Genomic DNA, 21,287 nt, shown 5'->3' on the forward strand with positions numbered 1-21,287 from the left:
ACCAAACCGGACCACACCAAACCGAACTGAACTGAACCGAACCAAACTAAAATGGACCGGATTGAATTGAACCGGACCACACCAAACCAAACCAAACCAAAACGAACCGAATCGTACCGAACCAAATCAAACCAAAACGAACCGAACCAGACCGAACCAAATTGAACCAGACCAGACTGGACTGGATTGAACCTAACTGAACCAAAACGAATTCAACCGAGCTGGACCGAACCAAACCAAATCGCACCGGACCGAATCTAACCAAACCGGAATGGACCAAAACGAACCAGACCGAACCAAATAGAACAAAATCGAACCAGACCAGACTAAACCGAATCGGACCGGATTGAACCGAACCGAACCAGATTGAATAGAATCGAACCAGACCGAACCAAACCAAACTGAACCAAACCGGATCGAAACGAATCGGACCGAACCAAACTAGACCAAACTGGACCATATTGAACCGAACCGAACCAGACCGAACCAAACCAAACCAAACCAGTCCAGACCGAACTGAACCGGAACGAAAAAAACCGAACCAAAATGAACCGAACCAGACCGAACTGAATTAAATCGGACCGAACCAAACTGGTTCGGACCAAACTGAATCGGACCAAACCAAACCGAACCGAACTGGACCGAACCAAATCGAGCCAGACCGGACTGGATTGAATATAACCGAACCGAACCGAAGTAGACCGAAAAAACCGAGCTGGACCAAACTGCACCATATTGAACCTGACCGAACTGAACCAAACCGGAGCGGACCGAATGGAACCAAATCAGATTGAACCGAACCAAATTGAATTGAACCGAATTGGACCCAACTGAACTGCACGAGACCAAACCGAACCGAATGGAACCAAACCGGACCAAACTGAACCGAACTAAACTGAATCGAACTGAATCGGACCGAACTGAACAGAACCGGACTGAATCAAACTGAACTAGTCTTTAGTTGTGGTGAATTTTAAAACAAATTGAAAAAATGATAAGAAAAATTTAATTAAAATTATACACTTTCATAATTAATTAATATAGAACAAAAGGAAAGTCGCTTTGTAATGTGTGTAAAAAATGTCACCAAAATGTTTTTTCAACACCAAAATCACAATCGTAAGGTCCCTCTTAAACAATTGAAACATAATGCTTTTGCCCAAATAAAATATAAGAAGTGTATAAACAATAACATAAATAAATTGTATACTTTCAATAAAAAAATATCCAAGGGACAAACTTGAATTAGTATGTATTCACCTTTCACACAAATAACAATTTTGACAAAGTGGAAAACATAGAGTTCCAAAATTGGTAAAAGTCTAAATATTTAAGAAAAATATTATAAAAAGATGAGAAGAAAAGGTGAAATGTAAGTAGTGAAACATTGAGTATAAAAAAATGAGAAGAATGCAAAACACATATAACTAAAGGATAAAATGTTAGTTATGTTTAAGAATCCAAAAAAGACATACCAGTTGAGTGGGTTGTGAGGTGTTAGAATTGCAGTGAAGGTGGTAAGGTGAGACGACGAAAGCAGGGGGAAACTACGACATGGCCTTATGTAGCACTGACGGGGATGGGAAGCTCAATCATTGTCTCAATGGTGGTGATTTAATTAAAAATGGAGTGTGCACGATATTTAGGACAATAGGCCATTGAAGGAAAATGAAAAAATAAAATACATATTCAATTAGTGAGTAGCTAACCGATAAAAGTTCAGTTTTTTAAAAATAAACGGTAAAACAATACTGTTTAATTTTTATTATAAATATATATTTTATGACTTTAATATTTAATGTTTATTACAAATAGTTTTTTTTGTTACTTTAATATAATACAAATAATTATAGTTAAATTTATTTAGATTAATTTTGTTCATCATTGGAAGATAAAATAATTTTATAAAAATGAAATATTCTTAAATATAAAGAGAGAATAGAAGAAACAAAAAATCATAACAAAAAAAAAAACATAAATAACATACAACTAAAGGAAGATATCAAAGATATTCATGAGACCTATCGTTATTATACTGGTCAAGTCAATTTTATCAATATTTTTTTAGAACAACAAATGCTTCCTTTTAATGTCTTTTATTTATTTCTTTTAATTTCTAGATTATTTTTTATCCTTTCATTACTTTTCGTTTTATTTCAAAAGGTCCAAATTGAACTTTTTACAATCTTGATTTATCTTAATAGATCCTTTTAAGGATACATTTTTATATGATTGGACGTACACATAATTTCATGCTATAATAAAAGTAATCAAGTCTACTTCTATGAGAGTTATTAATCTATATCCAAATGCAGATGCTAAATTTTGTCTAAAATAACTACAAATTTCTTCTATAGTTGAAAAATATTAAGGGAAAAAATCTAAAATTTAGAAATCATTTTGAAAATTTCATTAAACAGACAACAACTAGATAATCAAATCAAAGAGATGAAGAAGCACACGATAATTTTTTTTTATCAGCAAGCATTGTGACAAAGTAAATGCAATAGCATGAAGGAAGGAAATCTCTAATATTTTTAAAAGTTAGTTAACAAGTAATTATAAAATATTTACAAAAAGAAATAAAAAATACATTTTCCACCATATTAAAAAGAACCTTAACTGATGATTGATTGTGTTTATTCTTTATATACTGTTATAGATACATTATTATAGATGAATGGAAAAAGACTTTTTTTTTGCGCTCCTATGATAATTTTGTTTTCGCATCCGACCATCTAATCAATCAAAACATAAAATTCGAGATCAATTCAAATTTAGAGTATATAAAGTTAAAAACAAATATTTTATAATTAAGAATTTAGTTACTAAATGATTTGGTAACTATAGAAATTCATCTAATTTCAAACTTAATAAGAAATGGAAAAAAAAAATGTGAAACGAATTTGAATCGATAATACAACAAATAAATTCAAGTTTCATATTTATCTTTTGATTTTTTTTTATTAAAAAAAACAGAGATAAAAAGTGTCAAACTTTCTCCTGTTTGTTTTTTTTTGCATATAAAGAAAATAGGATTGGGTCGGTGCCGGCCGGTGAATATGTTTGTCAAAGAATGTAGTTTGATTATGATGGAAACAAATTTCAATAATTGCCAAAAAATAACTTTTTAATTGGTAATAATCCACGCAAATAATTACGAAAAAAAATGTTCAACACACAATTGATACTTGGCGATGCCGTATTTGTTCTTATATGCATTGTAAGGAGGAATTGCAAAAATCTAAAGTCTTGCATGGTACCACATGTTTTTCTAACAATCAAAGAAGAAATTGAAATATATTATTAATTTAGGGTTTATAAATAGCTTTATTGTTCAATAATTTTCATTGAAGTGTCTAAAATGTGAGATTTTGAGCGCAAATTACGACATGTATTATATGTGAAAGAAGAAAAAGAGGGTTTTGATAAAGAAAAGTAGAAAAACAAAACACATGAAGCACCTTGTTGTGTTTTTGATAAAGAAAATGTCTCACACCCATCCTTATCAAAAGCAAAAGAGAAACAGATAGAGATTTTATTTTATTTTTTAATTTCAAGCCACTTGTCACAATCCAATTGTTGAAACAACGAGTCACATCAATTAATTATGGTAATTTGATAAAATGAATGCATACCATTTAAGTGTTATTGCAATTTCAAAGACAGAAATTGGGGTTGTTGAAGAGTGAGTGAATAATCAGTGACACCCCTGTTGTTGTGTACCTCCAAGTTTGTTTTTTTAATGGAATCCTCAAAGTCTTTTTCAGTTGATGAACAAAGCAGAAGACCCCACCATGATTAATCTTTGATTTAATGTAGAACTTTGGTGCAAAATGGCATTGGTGAAGCATATGGTGAGGGTCCCATGAACAAAGAAAAAGGCCAAATTTCTAGAACTAAAGTGCAAAAGCTCTTCCCCTTAAGTGGGCGACCGTTGATATCATGCAAGGAAAGCCTCTCATGTTCTAGACTCACATAAAAAATCATCAATGCATTTCCTTCGCAGCATTTTTTATGATCAAAATGAGACTTTTTTACTTTCTTTAACATAAAAGAATGACAGAGAGAGAAACACAAACACCAACACTGTTACGTGTTGATTGTTATGCAGTTGCAGCAGCTCTGAGACAAAGCCTCATGCGTAAGGTTTTTCAGGACAATAACATGAATCTACTTGCTGAGTAACAATACAATGAGAAATTGTGTTACATGAAATTTAAGAAAAAATAAAGAATGGAGAAATGGAAGATGAGGACAGAATTGTAGTGAGTGAAAGTCGTAGGTGGGGACAGTGGTAGTGAGAAAGAGAAGTGTGGAGCAGAAAAAAGAAGAAAAAAGTCATAAGCAGCATACCCCACTTCCAACTGCAAAATGCATACAAATCTTCTCTCATTGGTCTGTCAGAGCCAGTCGCGCGGGGTTGCTGCCAATCCCTTCCATTTCCATACCTTATCCTTTCACTCTCCTTCCCCACAAAATATCCTTCCAACAATTACAATAAATGTGTAGTGTATGAATACCACCAAAGTTGTAACTAATATATACTCATAATATACATACTCCAAATACACACAACAGAATCATAAACCAGACACCACAACACTACTACTACATCACCTCTAGATTTTTGTTTTCTTCGCTATTTTCTCCTTTTCCTTTCACACCATCCTTCCCTTTCTTTAAACAAGCTAGTTTTTTTCTTTCTCATCTCCAACACGGTGGGTGTCCTTCATCCTGGATTGGAGTCACAGAGATAGCACATTCCGCTTTGACTTTTGAGGCTAACTAACTCTCTGAGGACCTAAGACAGGTATGTGAAGCCACAACAACGTGATCCTCTTTGTGTTTTTAATCAGAGTCTTTCTTTGTGTTTTAGTTTTGTTTTGTTTCCTGTTTGTCTCTGAATTTCTGTTTTCTGTGGTTTGGTTTTGGTTTTGGTTTTAGTTTTGGTTTCACTGTTTCTCTCCGTGGATTCTTGTGGTAGTTTTTTGGGCCGAGAGCAGCATAGAGAAGCTCATAGCTTTATTAGAATCTGGTCAAATCTGGCACTACCCTTTATTCTTATAGATAGTTTCTAAGTTTTGGCCGGTTCTAGGTAATTTAGTATCTCACTAGAAAGTGGAAAGTTTCAATTTTGAAACTGGAGTTCTGGTTCTTGGGAATTCGTTTTCCTCTGCTTGAGTTGTGTGGACCTTGATTCTCAATTCTGTGTTTGTCGGCTCTCAGGTGTAAAAGTCAGGTTTGAACTAGGTTGATGTTTCTGAGTTGACCTCTTTCCCGTGAGTTAACAACTCACGACAACGCTCAAGAGCAATTCAAATTGAAGCTTCCTACTTCTCTTTCACATTTGGGGCTTGATTGTTGCCTTTCTTTGCTTTTTTGTTTTTTCTTTTATAGAAAATCTGTCTATTTTCGATCTGCTTAAGCCTGGCAAGGTTGTAACTGTTACTTTTTTCAAGGTGAGTTTAGTTGTCTTGGTCATGGAACAATAATTTTTGTGTTCTTCCTGGTTTTGCTAATTCTATCTAATTTCTGGCTGAGTATTGGGTTTAAGTTAACATAATCATTTGTGGTTTTACTCTGATGTTTTTGTATAGGGTGACTTGATTTTGTACAAGTTTTTTGTGTTCTGTCAGGTTCCCAAATCACTGATATCATGGAATCCCCCCAGTCTGTCGTGTCACCATTCAAGAACTCTGTCTTGGGTGAAGCTGAGATGTACAAGTCTGATATTTACACGCAAAGCTCGGGTCCTTTCTCTAAGGACATTGAAGTCAATGGAAAGGAAGCTATCAGGTCCAATTCAGAGGATTTCATTGGTGCTGTTGATGTTTACATTCATCAGGCCAGGGACATTCATAACATCTGCATATACCACAAGCAAGATGTTTATGCTAAGATTAGCTTGACTAGTAATCCCGAGAACACCGTCTCTACCAAGACCATCAATGGAGGAGGAAGAAACCCTGTCTTTAATGAGAATCTTCGTCTAAACGTTAGAACAGTTGATTCTGCTGTCAAATGTGAAATCTGGATGCTGAGCAGGGTGAAGAATTATCTTGAAGATCAGTTACTTGGCTTTGCTTTGGTGCCTTTGTCAGAAGTGCTGATGAAAGATGGTAAACTAGAGAAAGAGTTCTCTCTTTCCTCAACTGATCTATTCCATTCACCAGCTGGTTTTGTGCAGTTGTCTCTTGCATACACTGGCACTTCGCCTGATGTTATTGCAATTTCTGCAATGCCTAATGAGTTGGCTGCAAATGGCACTGACAAGGACTCTGAAACTTGTGAATCACTGGTCAGAGACTTAGACAAGATTGAATTCCCGGATCCAAAAATTGTAAATGAAGACCACTTGATGGTTTCAGAATACTTCGGTATTCCTTGTGAGGAGAGTCAGTGTTCTGGTAGCTTGACCACTAATGATACTGAAAATCTGAGTTCTGAAGCAGGTGTTCAGCTTGTGGAGAGTTTCTCAGCATGCAGTGTTGAGTCTGCACAACCTCCTAAGGTTGGTTCTCCACCTACCAGTGTGTCAACAAATGGAGTTTCATCTCCTTCAGCGGCTGCAAGCTCAGACTCATCTGATCCTCCTCCTCCTCCTCCTGCTGCTGCTGCTGCTTCTAAGTCTCCAAATCAGGAACAAGTTTCGGCCAACAAAGAGAAAATTGGAGAGGTCAACAATGGTGAGACTGATTCCTCAAATGGGGTGCTGAATGAGTCATTCCCTAAGCCTGTTGTGACTGTTAACATCGAGCCTGAGTCAAATGTGGTGCAGCAGGACATAGTAGACATGTATATGAAAAGCATGCAGCAGTTCACAGAGTCATTGGCGAAAATGAAGCTTCCTATGGACTTTGAAAGTGGACCTACCAGTTCAGGAAACTCAAGCTCCGAACAGAAGATACAGACACCAAAGAGCTCTAACTCCCGTGTGTTTTATGGCAGCAGGGCTTTCTTCTGAGCTTTTGGTGTGCTTTGGTTCATGGAAACACTTTCAGGTGACTTGGATTTTAGAATGAAAAAGAAAAAAAGAAGAAAGAAACTGATATCAGTAGTGAAATGAAATAATGCACTGTCCAGTGAGATTCTCAGCTTGTGGACTTCTTGATCTGATATAGGCAACAGGGAATCTTAACTTTGTACTCTCATCACAGGCCTGGTTGGTCCTATCTTAACTGCTACATGAACTTTTTCTTTTTCTGTCTCAGTCTTCATTTTCTTGTGTTTCTTTTTTATTTTGATGTCAACGTTTGTGAAAGCGGATTCATGTATCATCAAAAGGTTCATTCTGTGTATAATCACGAGTGGTAACATATCATGGTCCCACGTTTCACATGGCCAATACTAAAGTTGATGGGGGGGCCAAATCATCTATGATTCTGCTTTCTTCTATTTCATAGGAACAAGATTACCGTACAGAATCATCATCGATCTGTTTCTCTTTTTCATAAATACACATCCTTTGTATCCAAGCTCAACAGCTTTGGATTCTTGGAATGATGGTGTTTGTTAACGAAAAGTAAATACTCCAGAAAAGTAACAACAGTGTAATGAAAAATGTAATAATGGTAAGTGTTATGAAAAATATTATAGGATGTGACTATTAGATAAAGAGAAACCTAAAATAACAGATATAATCACTTGACTAATATTAAGAAACTGGTGAAGATAAAAACTGATTCAATACTTGTACAGAAGTTGGGACCAAGCTAGGCTTTGAATTTGAAACCCTTAGTAACCAAAGAAATGTTGGTGAGAAAAGGTGTGAACATCTCTTTGTAGTTCTAAATGTCCAACTCATTCAATCAGGTATCTTGAAAACTACAATTCAAAACTCAATTCAAAGTGAAATTCTAATTTATATAACAAATAGTTTTAATATACTAATATCTTAATATATATATATATATATATATATATATATATATTAATAAATCTAAATACTTAAAAGATTAATCTTTGACAATCAGTGAGAGATGATCCTCTTAATTTTTTTTTTCACCACTTTTCATAGTTTAAAGCTTTAGGAAAATGAAGAAAAAATAAAAAATGAAAAGTAGCAATTTATCACTGCTGCTGCTATCCCTCATACGTTTACAAAACGTTTTCAAGATTGTGATATCCTTCGTTACGTATCACTTGTTTGTTGTTCATCGATAAGATATTTTCTATCTGTCAAATTGTCAAATTGGTACAGTCACAACTTTACAGAGAAAGTGGCACATAAAAGTTAAAGTTTGATGAGCTTCTATTTCAACTTTACCTTGTTTTCATTAGACAATTTGGTTTTAGTTTATCTTATAATTATAGTCTACAATAGGTTTGATTTGAGAATAGTGCTTCAACAATTATGGCGTGTGGATGGGGACCATGTTGTAACAGTTCATTTGTGGCATGAACCATGAAATTTGATTGCTTGCAAAGTGATGTGAGCATTGGTATCATAAGAAGTGTGGAAGGAACAAACACATGGCCACAATCCCATAGTGAAAACATTTGCTGTCAAAGACAGACACAGATATAAAAAGTTTACTGGAACAACTCTCATTGTACAGCCCAACTTGGAATATGAAAATGTTGCTTCTTTTGAGTCTCACATTTTAGGGTTATGGCCCAAGCTAATTCAATGTCAATAAAAAATTTAATAAGAAGAACCTTAAATATATTTTTAGTCTTTTATATTTAAACATGAAATTAAAATTTATTTGTGTCTCAATTTTTAATATGTTTTAATTTTTAAACTTTAAAAATAATGGATATAATTTTTTTAACCTAACGATGTTGATTTTTTGAATGTGCTAAACAGTGTTACAGACGGACACTTGAACCAATATATGTACAAATGGTATAAATAATTCAAAAGGGTGTGACAAAAAAACTATATTTATTCATTTTTAAAGTTTAAAGACTAAAATGAATTAAAATTTAAAATAGGGACGAATTTCAATTTCACATCAAGAAATTAAAAACATATTTAACCATAAAAAAATATAAAAATAAATAATTTAGGTTTTATTATAAATTCACCAAGACCATGATCATATCATGTATGTTAAGTTTATCTACTTTTATATAATATTCTACCTATAATGAATTGAAAGTGGTATATATCAATAATTAAGTTGAAACAAACAAACGAATCTGAATGTACCTATTTAAATTTTCTATAAACTAGTAAAAAGATGTTTAAGTTCTTTAAAGAAAATATTGGAGTTGACAATAGCCTCTAAAGATAAAAAAAAAAATAAGTCATTAACTTAGGCCTTGAAAAAAATGATTTGATGAAAATTTTATCTGCAAAATTATAAAATAAAAATAATAATAATATATTTCAGAGACTAATATGATTGTTAAACAACCATAATGGTGTTTCACATTCACTATTCTGAAAATGGTGTTGGTGATGGTGACATCCTTTTGCTTTTAGTATCTTTAAATGCAAAATTGTAAGTGGTTCTGAGAACTCATTTAATGGTATATCTTAAGTAAAAAAATTAAAAACATCCTATGTTGAACTGTAAAAGTGAAGTAGTTGAAGTGTTGAACAACCTTCTAGTTTTCTTTGAAACTAGTTTCAACAACTTCATGTTTGGGTTTAAATATCTTACGTGCAAGTTTAGGTTTAAGATTCGCAGTAAATGTTGAACTGTGGATTTGATATTAAGTTTTTATTATAAGTATGCTCTGGAGATTAAATAAATAAATAAATAAATAAAGACCATTTAACTTATAAAACTTAACACATTATCACCATAACAGATTGCCTATATTTCATTGCTAATCAAGGAATTTAGAATCAAGAGAAATCAAGTAAAAACATGCATTTAAATTATACCAATTTTATGATATAAAAGTTCAAAAGTGTCTCAAAATGAAAAATCAAAAACATGTCCCATGTTAACCCAAGTTTGAAATGAGTCTTGTATCTCACATTTAAATATCTCAAACATCCTAATCATGGAGTCTCATTCATTCGAATTTGAATTTTCTACCGTATTTTTTTCTGTATTGATCATCTGCTGTGATTTTGAAATACACAGATGGACACACTTATTTCAATGTTTTAAAATATATTAATTTTTTTTTAAAGTAACAATATCAGTGTATTTTGAAAACTCAGAGAACAACTCAAAAACAATAAAAAAACAATCAATAGAGAATCTAGATTCCGTTCATTCATGCTTTGCTTTCCGGTTCAAATATCCAAGGATGTCTAAAACCCAACATTACCACAAGCTATTGTCTTCAGATTAAAGATTCCACCATATTTCTACAACCACAATCTTCAACATAATTGAGGCATGTGCATTTGTATGGATTAGCATGTGACACAACAGTCTAAAATCTCCAAGACAGGCTTGCATGGCCTGGACTAAACATGATATTTTAAACAAATATTGCACTAATTATTGCTCATATCCAAGTTAATGCAAGCTGTTTAATAGCTACAAGCACACACAATTATGTGTGTCTGTGTAGAGAGAGAGGACCACACTGTAATGGGATTTTTTCAGGGGAAAACTGAAAGTGATACAAGACAAATCCTGATCCATATAAGGATAAGAGTTAGCATGGCCACACACAAATTCTATCCAAGATCCAAATCTGAATTGCTATTATTAGGAAGGAACAGCAAGAAAGAAACAACCAAAAAACTAGAAGTTACCATTTACTATTGCCAAACATATGTCAGAAAAGAATCTTGAACAAGGCACCCTTTTTTCAACCAAACAATTTTGATCCATAAATGAATGCTATAACATGCTCAATGCTTTCACCACAAAAAGTTACAGAAACCAAAACAGAACAAGAAAGTAACTGTTATAGAAAGAACAATAAGACAGGTATGAAGTTGTATAACAAAAGTCTAAGAAAAAATAATATCTGTCCAGTAACTAATTATTTGATGGGGGATCCAAGATGGGTGCCCCTCTAATGTATCAAACCTGATAAATCAAACTGAACTGAACTTCACTTACAATTTGATCAGAAACGTGTCCCATGAAAAAGATGGTGACAAGAACAAACAGCTTTGCCAAGCATTACAGTGGCAGAAAAAATTCAAAAATTAATAAACTATCATTAAGCATACTAACGATGGTGCACCTCTCCAGCATTGCACTATCAAACTACTGGAACCAATCTTCCTGAGTATATCCCGCAATCTGATGTTACACCTCAATCAAATTCCATGAAAGGAATCCTAGCCTTGAAAAATAAAGACAAAACAAAAATCCCAAACCTTACACAAAATCATCCCTTGTCACTGATTTAGCTTCTGTATGGTTTCACAATTCCTCCTTTTCTTTAACCAGTTTTCCTTCATCTAATGTTACCATAACATATCCAATTAACATATCTCCTACGCAGCAATTCCTGAAACAAGTAGGCATCAACAAAAGAAAATCAGTACCAAATGAACTTGAACCGGAACAGGTGAAAAATGCAATGGAGATGCTCAAATGCCAACACGAGAAAGTATAATCACAACTCATTTTCCATAAGAATCAAAGGTGTGCAATCTACATTTGCTACAGTTAGAACCTGTCAAATACCAATTCTTGAGAAAATAATCATACACAAAATTACCGAGAGTGAGTAATCTATGCCTACATCTCTAGCATCTTGCAAGTTTGTATAACTTCCCATGAAACATCAAATTTCAATATCTTTAAATGGCAGTAATCAAGAAACATTAGTACATCAAGCTAAGGGCATGCTTGGTTTGAGAATATTTGATTCTCTTCACTAAAAACAACAGGAAACATCATGTTTTTACTTATTCCCGTTTTTTCAAATATTTGCACTTCTCGGTTGTTTTGTTTTCACTACTTCCTACATAAATCAATGAAAACAGAAAATAAAGTGACATTTTAGTAATCACTTATGAAAATAAGAAAGGAGAACATAAAATGTTTTCTCAAACAAACCAAATGGGCCATTTATACCTTTAGACTTCGGTAAGAATGCACAAGAACAATATAGAGAATTCAGGAATAAAGGAACCATGTCAAGAAAGTGAAGAACCTAGAGTATTTGGTTATAATTAAAAGAAGACATAAATAATGCTTCCATATTATCTTTATCTACATCACAATTACAAGGTTGATGGTCGTACGCTTAAAAACAAATGTAACACAGAACATTAAAAGTAAACAAATTTGGTTATCGACTTCCTTTGGTGAAATTCCTATTCTGAAATATAGAAGTCAAAAACACACAAACAGAAATAAACAACAGACAGTGTATATAAACTATGACTTAATTCTCTTCAGGAGTCAAGAATGTAGCCAAAGATCGTACCTCTATTAGTTTGTCTACTTATTACATTGTAGTTTCCAATAAAACCTTCAGAACTCTTTACTGGATCATCTGAAGCTATACCTCCAAGTCCACCATAACCAAACGAACCAGAAGCATCTATTTCAGAAGCAGCAGATTGCCAAGTTGAGTCACTGTAAACTGAACCACTGCGGTACAAGTCCCCATAAGATCCTTCATAACCACCGGTTGGTGCAGTAAATGTTGAGGATTGAGGCACACTTGGACTGCTGTTCCTTCCATACCCTCCCCCTCCTAAACCAATGCTGTTATCCCCACCTTCATAAGTGTTACCCCAAGTACTATACCCAGAAGCAGCCCCTCCTCCCTGGGTTGGAACTGATGAACCCCAATTTGCACCACTGTTTCCAATTGAAACACCAAAAGCCCCACTTCCGGATCCCAAGTAATTGCCAGGGCTGGCTGGATTATTGGTAGCACTGTTCAGACCCCCATTTCCCCAAACACTCCGAGAAGCCGAATTCATTAGAGCATCACTTCTCCCACTTCCCCCACTATTGCCAATAGGAGTGGTATATCTGTTTGGATTTCCATTGTATAAGGGATTTATCCGACCATATCCAAGACTGCCACCATAACCAGAAGTTCCTCCATAGCTGGGGTTCAATCCTGAATCCAAATTCACTCCCATTCCATAACCATTGGAGCCAAATGGGGTAAACCCACTTCTAGCACTAGTAAGTGGACTAAACCTTCCTTCCATTTTGACACCATAATTTCCAATTGGACTCATATTGAAACCCTGAGCATAACTATTTAGTAAGCTACCAGTTCTATTCAGGCCATAGTTAAATCCTACCAATGGGCTCCGGCTAGGTCCAGGTGAAAGCTCTTTGGGAACTGCTCTCTTGACCTCAACCATCTTTCCATTGAGTTCATGAAAGGTTTTGTAGAGAACTCTATCCACAGCTTCTTCTGAGTCATATGTGATGAAGCCAAAACCTCTGGGCCTCTGGGTATTGTGATCATACATTACAACAACATCAGTAATTGTACCAAACTGATCAAAGTACTTTTTAAAATCACTTTCTGTGATTGTTGATGGTAAACCTCCAACAAAAATCTTTTTGGTGCGTCCAGGACCTGGAGATCCTTGGATGGTACCAGACTGTCTGTTTACAGTGATCTGATCGTCCCTGGGAACAGCTTTTTTAGCTTCAACCTGAAAATTGAGAGCACAACACAGATGGATCAAAACTACAAGTCATTTTCAGTTTCCTGTCCTATAAGCAAAAGAAGTCCATGCTTAATACAATGCAGCCATAAATTCAGGTCAATGGAGTCCAAAATGAACACGATTTATATCAAACCAACATAGTAGAAAATATAAAACGTAGGGACACAATGATCTCCATCAGAAACATAAATTTAGATAGGTCCCATCACTGCCCATCCAAATAACATGTATTGACATAATGGTTAGTAAATCTATAATGAAAAACTCACTGTGCGGCCATCAATTATGTGCTTATCCATGATGACTCTTTCAGCAACAACAGGATCCGAAAAGACAACAAATCCGAAACCACGAGCGCGACCTGTTGTGCGATCTCTCATGATCACAGCCTCTATTACCTCTCCATATTTCCCAAAATATTCTCTGAGACGTTCCTCATCAGTGTCCCAGGAAATTCCCCCAATGAAGAGCTTGCCAAGATCCGATTCCATCTGTTCTGCCACCAACCATGCCCAGTTAGCCATCAATCACTCATTTCATCAAACAAATCCAATCCAACCACTCCTACGGAATCAAAATTCGCATGCCAAACCAAAAACAATTCGACATAAAAATTAGAAATCAGAAATTTCAACGCACACAATCTAGATTGTAGATTACTGAGTCATGGCCAAAGCTCCAGTCCCAGAACCAATCTAAATGCAGAGCTCAATGAATAATGCATAATTGAGCTCAATCCCCAGAAAGATTCAATTTTTGACGAGCAAAAACAAAACAAAACGATCATAAATGCAGATTAGATAAATCTGTGAAGAAGGGTCACCTTATATTGAATCCCAGACAGAACCCAGTTGGTGCTTCAATCAGATATGAAGTGGGTTATGCCAAATTCGATCTAAGAGAATCGGATCTTCGGAGCATCAATCAAAAGCTGAACCAAAATATCTAATCCAGCAAAGAGAGAAACGAAGCAGAACGATCAGAAATGCAGATTAGATAAATCTGTGAAGAAGGGTCACCTTATCTTGAATCTCAGCCAGAACCCAGTTGGTGCTTAAATCAGAAACGAAGTGGGATATCTCAAATTCGATCTAATCGGATCTCCGGAGCATCAATCAACAACTTTCTAATCCAGCAAAGAGAGAAGAACCCAAGCAACAGCTGTTTGTACTTTTTATAAAATTTTTAATTTTTATGTTTTTTTTTTAGTTTTTTTTTTTTTCTTTTTCTTTTCTTCTGGGATCAGAGAAGAGGGGATTGTGAGAGGCGAAGAGATCAAAGGAATATGAAAGGAACCCAGATGGGAAGGAAATTCACCATTCAAAGATGAATGGTTGGTGATGGAAAGAAAGAAAAAAGAAAGTAAAACTAATAATAATAATGAGAGGTTATGTGAAAAATTGAATGGAAGGGGAAACTAAGAATGGGAATGAAAACAGAGGATGTGGCATGGCATAGCATCCTCTCTCCTCTCCTCTTCTGCTTTCTTATCTTGTTGCTTCCTTGCTTGCTTCCACTACCCACCCTTAATTAATTCAAAAGAAATGCAATTTCAAGCAAACAAACATGGCCAAACAAACACTTCACAATTTATATATAAATACTTCTACACACACAAACAAAGAAAGAGAGATAGAGAGAGATAGAGAGAGAGAAACACACACACTGCAAATCGTGCAAGAATATTTGGAGGAGCCAGCAAATGACAACAGATCATGTTTTTTTTTTTTTTTATGAATCATTTGATTTAACTATGTATAAAAAGGAAAAAAAATGTAAATCACCACATATTTTTTCTTTAATAAAATAATAACATTGATTTGCACAAAAGAAATTCATGTGAATGTGTGTAGATATGCAGTGGAGTTGTTGGATAGATTGTTGTCATAGTAATTATTATTATTGGAATGCATGTTATATATAGATGTATGAGGAACATGTATGCGACTTTAATGATTTTGATAAAATGTTAAAAAAATGTAGTGAGTAGATTGGTGGAATTGAAATAAATAAAAGATTATTTTTATTTTAAAAAGGTAAAAAATAAAATAAAACATGTTGTTTCGAGTTGGAAATGAAGTCAGTTAAAAAAATGTTTTTTTAAAGCAAAGAAACAAACTCCATGATTTTTGGGTACAAAATCGTGTTTTAGATTTTGATAACGTAGTTTGCTAAAATTGAACACAAATTATAACTTATTAACTATTTTTGTTTTTGGATATGGAATGGTATATGCATTACGTAGGAAGCAAATCATTGGATTGGAAATAGTAAAGCCATAGAATGTGTACGTTACCCTTCAAATTATAGGGTTTTATTTTTTATTTTTTTGGCTTTTACTCATAAAAAATAAAAAACGTTTTAAATCTATGGTCATAAGCATTTTTCGTCATTGAAATTTATATTCAGCTTTAACATCACACTAACCATGGTTGAAGAAAATAAAAATAATGACAAACTTAGCTATGAATGTCTCACATTTTCACAAAATTTTTAAGGATATAAAGTGAAAAAAGATATATGAAAAATGTTAGGTTATGGTGGGAGTAGATGGAGCATCAACTTATGTGCTTATTTAATTTTAAAAAATTGAATGAGTTTTGATGGAGGAACCAACTGAAAGTGCAATGCAATCCAACGGGTAATTCCTATAAACAAAGCAAAAACCAACAACGTTTGTGTCATTACAATAACACCCAATAACAAAACAACACCCACAACCTTTTTTTATGTCAATAATTCTAGAAACCCCACCTCCAATATATTTACTAAATGTTGAGATCAAAAAATAAAATTTTCAAAATTACCAAATTTAAAGACTTTTTAACAACCTTTTTTATCCTTATATTTAAAATAATAATTTAATTTCTTTTTTATTTATTTAATATTATTTTATACTTTTTAAAACGGTTCAATTATGTTTATAATTTCGTTCAAAAATATTAAGTTGGTATTCTAATCTTAATTTGATTCTAATTTATGAAAATTAATTCAATTTTATCCTTGTTTTAAAATAATGTAATAATTATTTTTTATTGAATTTTTTGAAATGAATTAAAAATATTTTATCAAAATTAACATTAAAATTATATTAATTATATCAGCAAAATAAATTCATTCATCTAGATTAAAAAGTAGGAAACAAAAGCAACATAAGAAAGTCTAGAAATAGTAGATTAGCATGAAGGAAGACTAAATTGAATTAAAGTCTATGGATTCATTATTATGTTATGTTGTGTGAAGAATGAAGAATGAGTTAAAAGAAAGTTGAAAAATGAAGGAAAAGAAAGAATGGTTGGTAACATATTTTCTAGGGTGATATGATGCATGGAGACCTTGAAAGCTACTCTAAAAGGTGTAGGCAGAGTTACAATATTTGCAGCTGAACTACACTATAACCTCTTACCTTGGATTTTTTCCAAAACAAACCCATCATAACGTACAATCTAATCATTACACATTCACATTATTATCATTCATCTTTTTCCTTTTTTCATTTTCAAAACTTCGTGTAACAAATATCGAAAAAAAAAATGATATTTTCAGTTTATGCACTTTGAAAATGAAAATGAAACGAGTAAAGATTTTAAGACTGAATCATCATTGTTCCCTTTTACCTGCAGTTTGAGGCCACTACCCATGACAGTTGCTACATGTGTGGATCAGAAACATGTCTTGAAGGAATCAACACTGCAAAGACCAATAAATACAAGAGGGAAAGTTAAGTTTGACCTCTTTGAAGAGAAATAAATAGATTTAATTAGAAAGATGATACTTACTTTTGTTTAGATATAATTGTAATCGGTTTTAAAGATGTGTCAATAGAATTCTAACTTTTTAAAAAGGGTTTTAATCAAGTTTCTTGGTTTCTTTCAAACCAAAATTATTAAAATCGTTAACTTAATTAATTTGTTGCTGAAAATAACCTAATTGAGATATCTTTTCAAAAGTTGGGTTTCAATTGATACATTTTGAGAACGGCTAATAAACTGACACATATGAACGAAAGTGGATACTATCCCACTAATTAAACTAAATAAATATAAATCTAAATTTAAATCTCGAATCAAAATATGAAGTTGAGCATCATATAATAATAAAGACTTATAAATTTATCGTCTTAAAATTTTAACTTAAAAATAATGTTAATATGTTATGTATAAGTTGAATTCATATTTTATTAGTGTTGTATTTCCCTAATTATATTTTTTTAAAATTTTCTCGTAGTAAGATGTTATTTTCCAAGAACTCTATCTCCTAAACACCCTTTAGACACATCCTTCAAATTTAATAATTTGGGTAATAAATTGTTTGGTGTATTTAAAAGTTTCATATTCGGATGACAATTGTCTTAATACTTCATTTGATCTTTATACGTAACAATTGCTCAATATTTTTTTAGTTTATTTTTTATTCAATGTGATTTTAATATTTATTAGAAAAAATCTTGATTTTTTGGGTTACATTAATGTTAATTAATGTTAGTTATTGTTAGAGGATGATGACTTATTAGAATAATAGAAACGTTTTTCTTTTTACAAATATACAAATATAACACTCTATCAAATAATTATCCTTTAACAAAATTAACGTTGATCTAAAAGAGACTATGTTGACTCTTTCAAATAATAAATATTGAAACTATATAGAATTAAAAAACACATTGACTAATTATTAATACTAAAACAAAAGTGATATTAAATCTATAATATATATTATTACTAAAAGTGTAAATAAAAAATTGGTCTAACTTATCTTGATGTGATGCATTAAATTGACAGAGCCATCAACCATTTTTTTAATTAAAAATTAAAATACGAATAATATTAAAACTGTTTTTTTAAAATATATAAATATATAATAATGTTGTAATATATATGATTAAAATTATTTATTAATTTTTAATTGATAATTATACAGTAATATTTAATATATCAAAATAACAATAATTTTAAATTATTTTATAAGACACTGATTAATCAATTAAAAACTTTAAAAAATAATTATAGAACTAAGTATATATATATATATATATATATATATATTTATAATTAGATTAGGAATACAATTGATTGAGTCCTGTACGAATATATTTTTTTATAAAATTATTTTGATAAAAGATTGTTAAATAAATAATTTGTGTTGAGATTTTTTATAATGATTATTAAATTGAAAATTTAAACTTGTTATCGTGGATCAATTATATTAAAACTACAATTCAAAGCGTATAATATTTGATTTAAGTGTAATAAACAGTTAGATTTTGTTCCTAATTTTTTAGCCAAAACTTTATACATATTAAATTTTAGATGTACCTACGTATTAAACACAGAACTAGAATCCCACCGTTACTTCTTCTTTTATTACTAATTTACGAAACAGGAATCATTTTGAATTAAGTTCTTTTATAAGATGTTTCAATATGGAAGAATATTTGCTCAATATGTTTCAATAGTCTAGTATGAGTTCAAGCTTGTGACTAGAGATTGATTTGTCCTATTTTAACTTATTATCAGGAGGCATGTTGATTGGATAACATATAAAATATGAGGTGCACAATTTAATTCTCTTATATTTTTTAATTAAGTTAGTAGTAATAATAAATTATATAAGGCTACTTTTTAAAATAAGTAATATTTTTAATTTTTAATTTTTAAGTATAAGTTTAATAGAAATTTTATACAATATGTATATAACTAAAACAACAACAAAAAATAATTTTCAAGTATTTAAAGATGTCAAATAAATTAAGAATTGAACATCTTATAAAAAATAAACTTAATTAATGACAAATTTAAACAATACTCCTATGAATGGACACAATTAGGGATAAAAATAGGATTTATCTATTACCCGATCCACACAAAGAAATTCAATCCTTTATTCGCACGATTGTCTGTTGGATATCCGTTTAAAAATACCAGCGGATTATAAAAACATGTAGATACCTAGGAGTGACAATGCAGGCCGGCCTAGCCCGTAGAGAAAACATGAGCTGAAATACGTGGTTCGCTCCACATTACTTTTGGCCCATAGGCCCGCGAGTTAACCCACATTTTTGGAGCATCATAATTTTAAAAATTAAATTGGTACATTTAAATAATTTTAAAAATTCAAAGCCACACATGGATTGATCAAATTAATTTGAAGATAAAATATTTCATAAAGACCGTTGGAAGAGAATAATATTCTACAAGTTCAACAAAGCTATATTCTATGATATAACAAGTCCTAGACATGGTGCAAAGTAGCTACATCTCAATGATAAAAAACAATGTAATAGTCCAATAAAAAGCAGTCCAATAAGAAATAGTCCAAACTATTCAAAAAAGTTCAAAAACTGGTTTACACTTGAATTTACATTTGATGTTTAAGAGTGTTAGATTATGTGGGTTTACGGGTCAGGTCAGTTCCATCCCACCTTTGGCTTGCACGAGCTACGAGCTATATCGGTCGGGCTTTCGTGGGTCAGCGAGCTCAATACATCGGCCCTCCCTGTGTTTTTTTCCAGTTGATACTTGTGAATATTTAAAAGAAAATATTTTATAGATTTTTAAAATAAAATTACAAAAAATATAAAATAAAATGAAAATTTTAATTTTAATTAAATTTAACCTAATAAAATATAGATTAATTTTTTTTATTTAATTATATTTTATTTAATAAAATATAAATTATATATATATATATATATATATATATATATATATATATATATATATATATTTTTACAGATAACGGATATCCACAACTACGGATAATATGATACTCATACCCAACATTTGTATAAACTGGTATTAAAATACTTGCTACCCACGAACATAAGTATTTTTGTCATCCCAACATAAAATATAAATTATAGATGCATTTTGAAGTAAATCCATGCAATGTGGGCTACCTTGCCTTGCCGTGACATTGGCTTGTGCAATACGTGGATTATACAAAGCAAACCTAAATGGGTTTGCATACTAAAATACTCAGTCCACTCCTCACTTTTTCTTATGGACTTGCGGACTAGTCCACATGACTCGTCCCATATTGTCATTCTATTTCTGATCAAATAAATTTCAAAACATAAAATAAATCAATAATATCTTCTGCAACACTTTTAATATTTATATTATAATTTTAATGCAAGTATAATAATTGAAATAATATTTTAATAATTTACTTCTAATAAAAAAAATGAGCAAACATAATATTTAAAACATATATTAAAGTATATTATGAAATTAAATTTAGAAAATAAATTGTATTAATAAAGTAATGAATAAATAATTTAACACATATTATGCATATTGTAAAATGAGATAAATCTATGGAAGTTAACACACTTAAATATCTAAGTCATCACTTTTTCACAGTCGGCTATAGGTGAATGTCATAACCTATCCTATATTGTCAGTTCTATTTAAAACCTTATAATATTATGTGGAATTTAGGTATAATTAATATGCCTAGGTTGACAACTTCCAAACCAACGAACATTTTGAAGTAGGGTTTTTACTTCAATTTATAAGCATGAAATACTTACTACAAAAACTCAAACACAATTTATGAACAATAACACACCTTGGAACCTAAAACCAAAATCACAACTTTTGACTTCATTAATAACTACAATCGTCATGTATAAAAGTTATTACATAAATTATTATAAGTTAGGTTTATCCTATGTTGCAATAAACATCCTTTGTGAGAACAATTTTGGAAACAAAACTACGGAAAACACTCTCATCAATGAGTGAACTTTAGCAGCAAA

General features: G+C 31.9%; 2 protein-coding genes across 4 annotated transcripts; one reads left to right on the forward strand and one right to left on the reverse strand.

The window, feature by feature from the left end:
- Positions 1–4,425: 4,425 nt before the first annotated feature.
- LOC114194187 (Calcium-dependent lipid-binding (CaLB domain) family protein) lies at positions 4,426–7,319 on the forward strand. Its single transcript, XM_028084281.2, has 2 exons — positions 4,426–4,813; positions 5,640–7,319. The coding sequence occupies exon 2, from the start codon at positions 5,660–5,662 to the stop codon at positions 6,965–6,967; it is 1,308 nt and encodes a 435-aa protein (XP_027940082.2). The 5' UTR covers positions 4,426–4,813; positions 5,640–5,659; the 3' UTR covers positions 6,968–7,319.
- A 3,555-nt stretch (positions 7,320–10,874) lies between these two features.
- Positions 10,875–15,194, reverse strand: LOC114194053 (heterogeneous nuclear ribonucleoprotein 1-like). Of its 3 annotated transcripts, none has more exons than XM_028084092.2 (3): positions 13,795–14,035; positions 12,310–13,510; positions 10,875–11,382 (listed from the first exon to the last, which is right to left on the reverse strand). In XM_028084092.2, exons 1-3 carry the CDS (start codon positions 14,014–14,016, stop codon positions 11,369–11,371), a joined length of 1,437 nt encoding a protein of 478 aa, XP_027939893.2. In that variant the 5' UTR covers positions 14,017–14,035; the 3' UTR covers positions 10,875–11,368. The 3 variants fall into 3 exon arrangements, with proteins under 3 accessions (XP_027939893.2, XP_085521795.1, XP_085521794.1); XM_085665669.1 differs by adding an exon at positions 14,349–15,194 and having other exon boundaries at positions 11,321–13,510; positions 13,795–14,021; XM_085665668.1 differs by adding an exon at positions 14,349–15,190 and having other exon boundaries at positions 11,321–13,510; positions 13,795–14,016.
- Positions 15,195–21,287: the final 6,093 nt, after the last annotated feature.

The sequence above is a fragment of the Vigna unguiculata genome, chromosome 8, assembly GCF_037176805.1.
Source record: "Vigna unguiculata cultivar grain cowpea cultivar isolate G323 ecotype 2 chromosome 8, ASM3717680v1, whole genome shotgun sequence".
NCBI classification, from domain to species: Eukaryota; Viridiplantae; Streptophyta; class Magnoliopsida; order Fabales; family Fabaceae; genus Vigna; species Vigna unguiculata.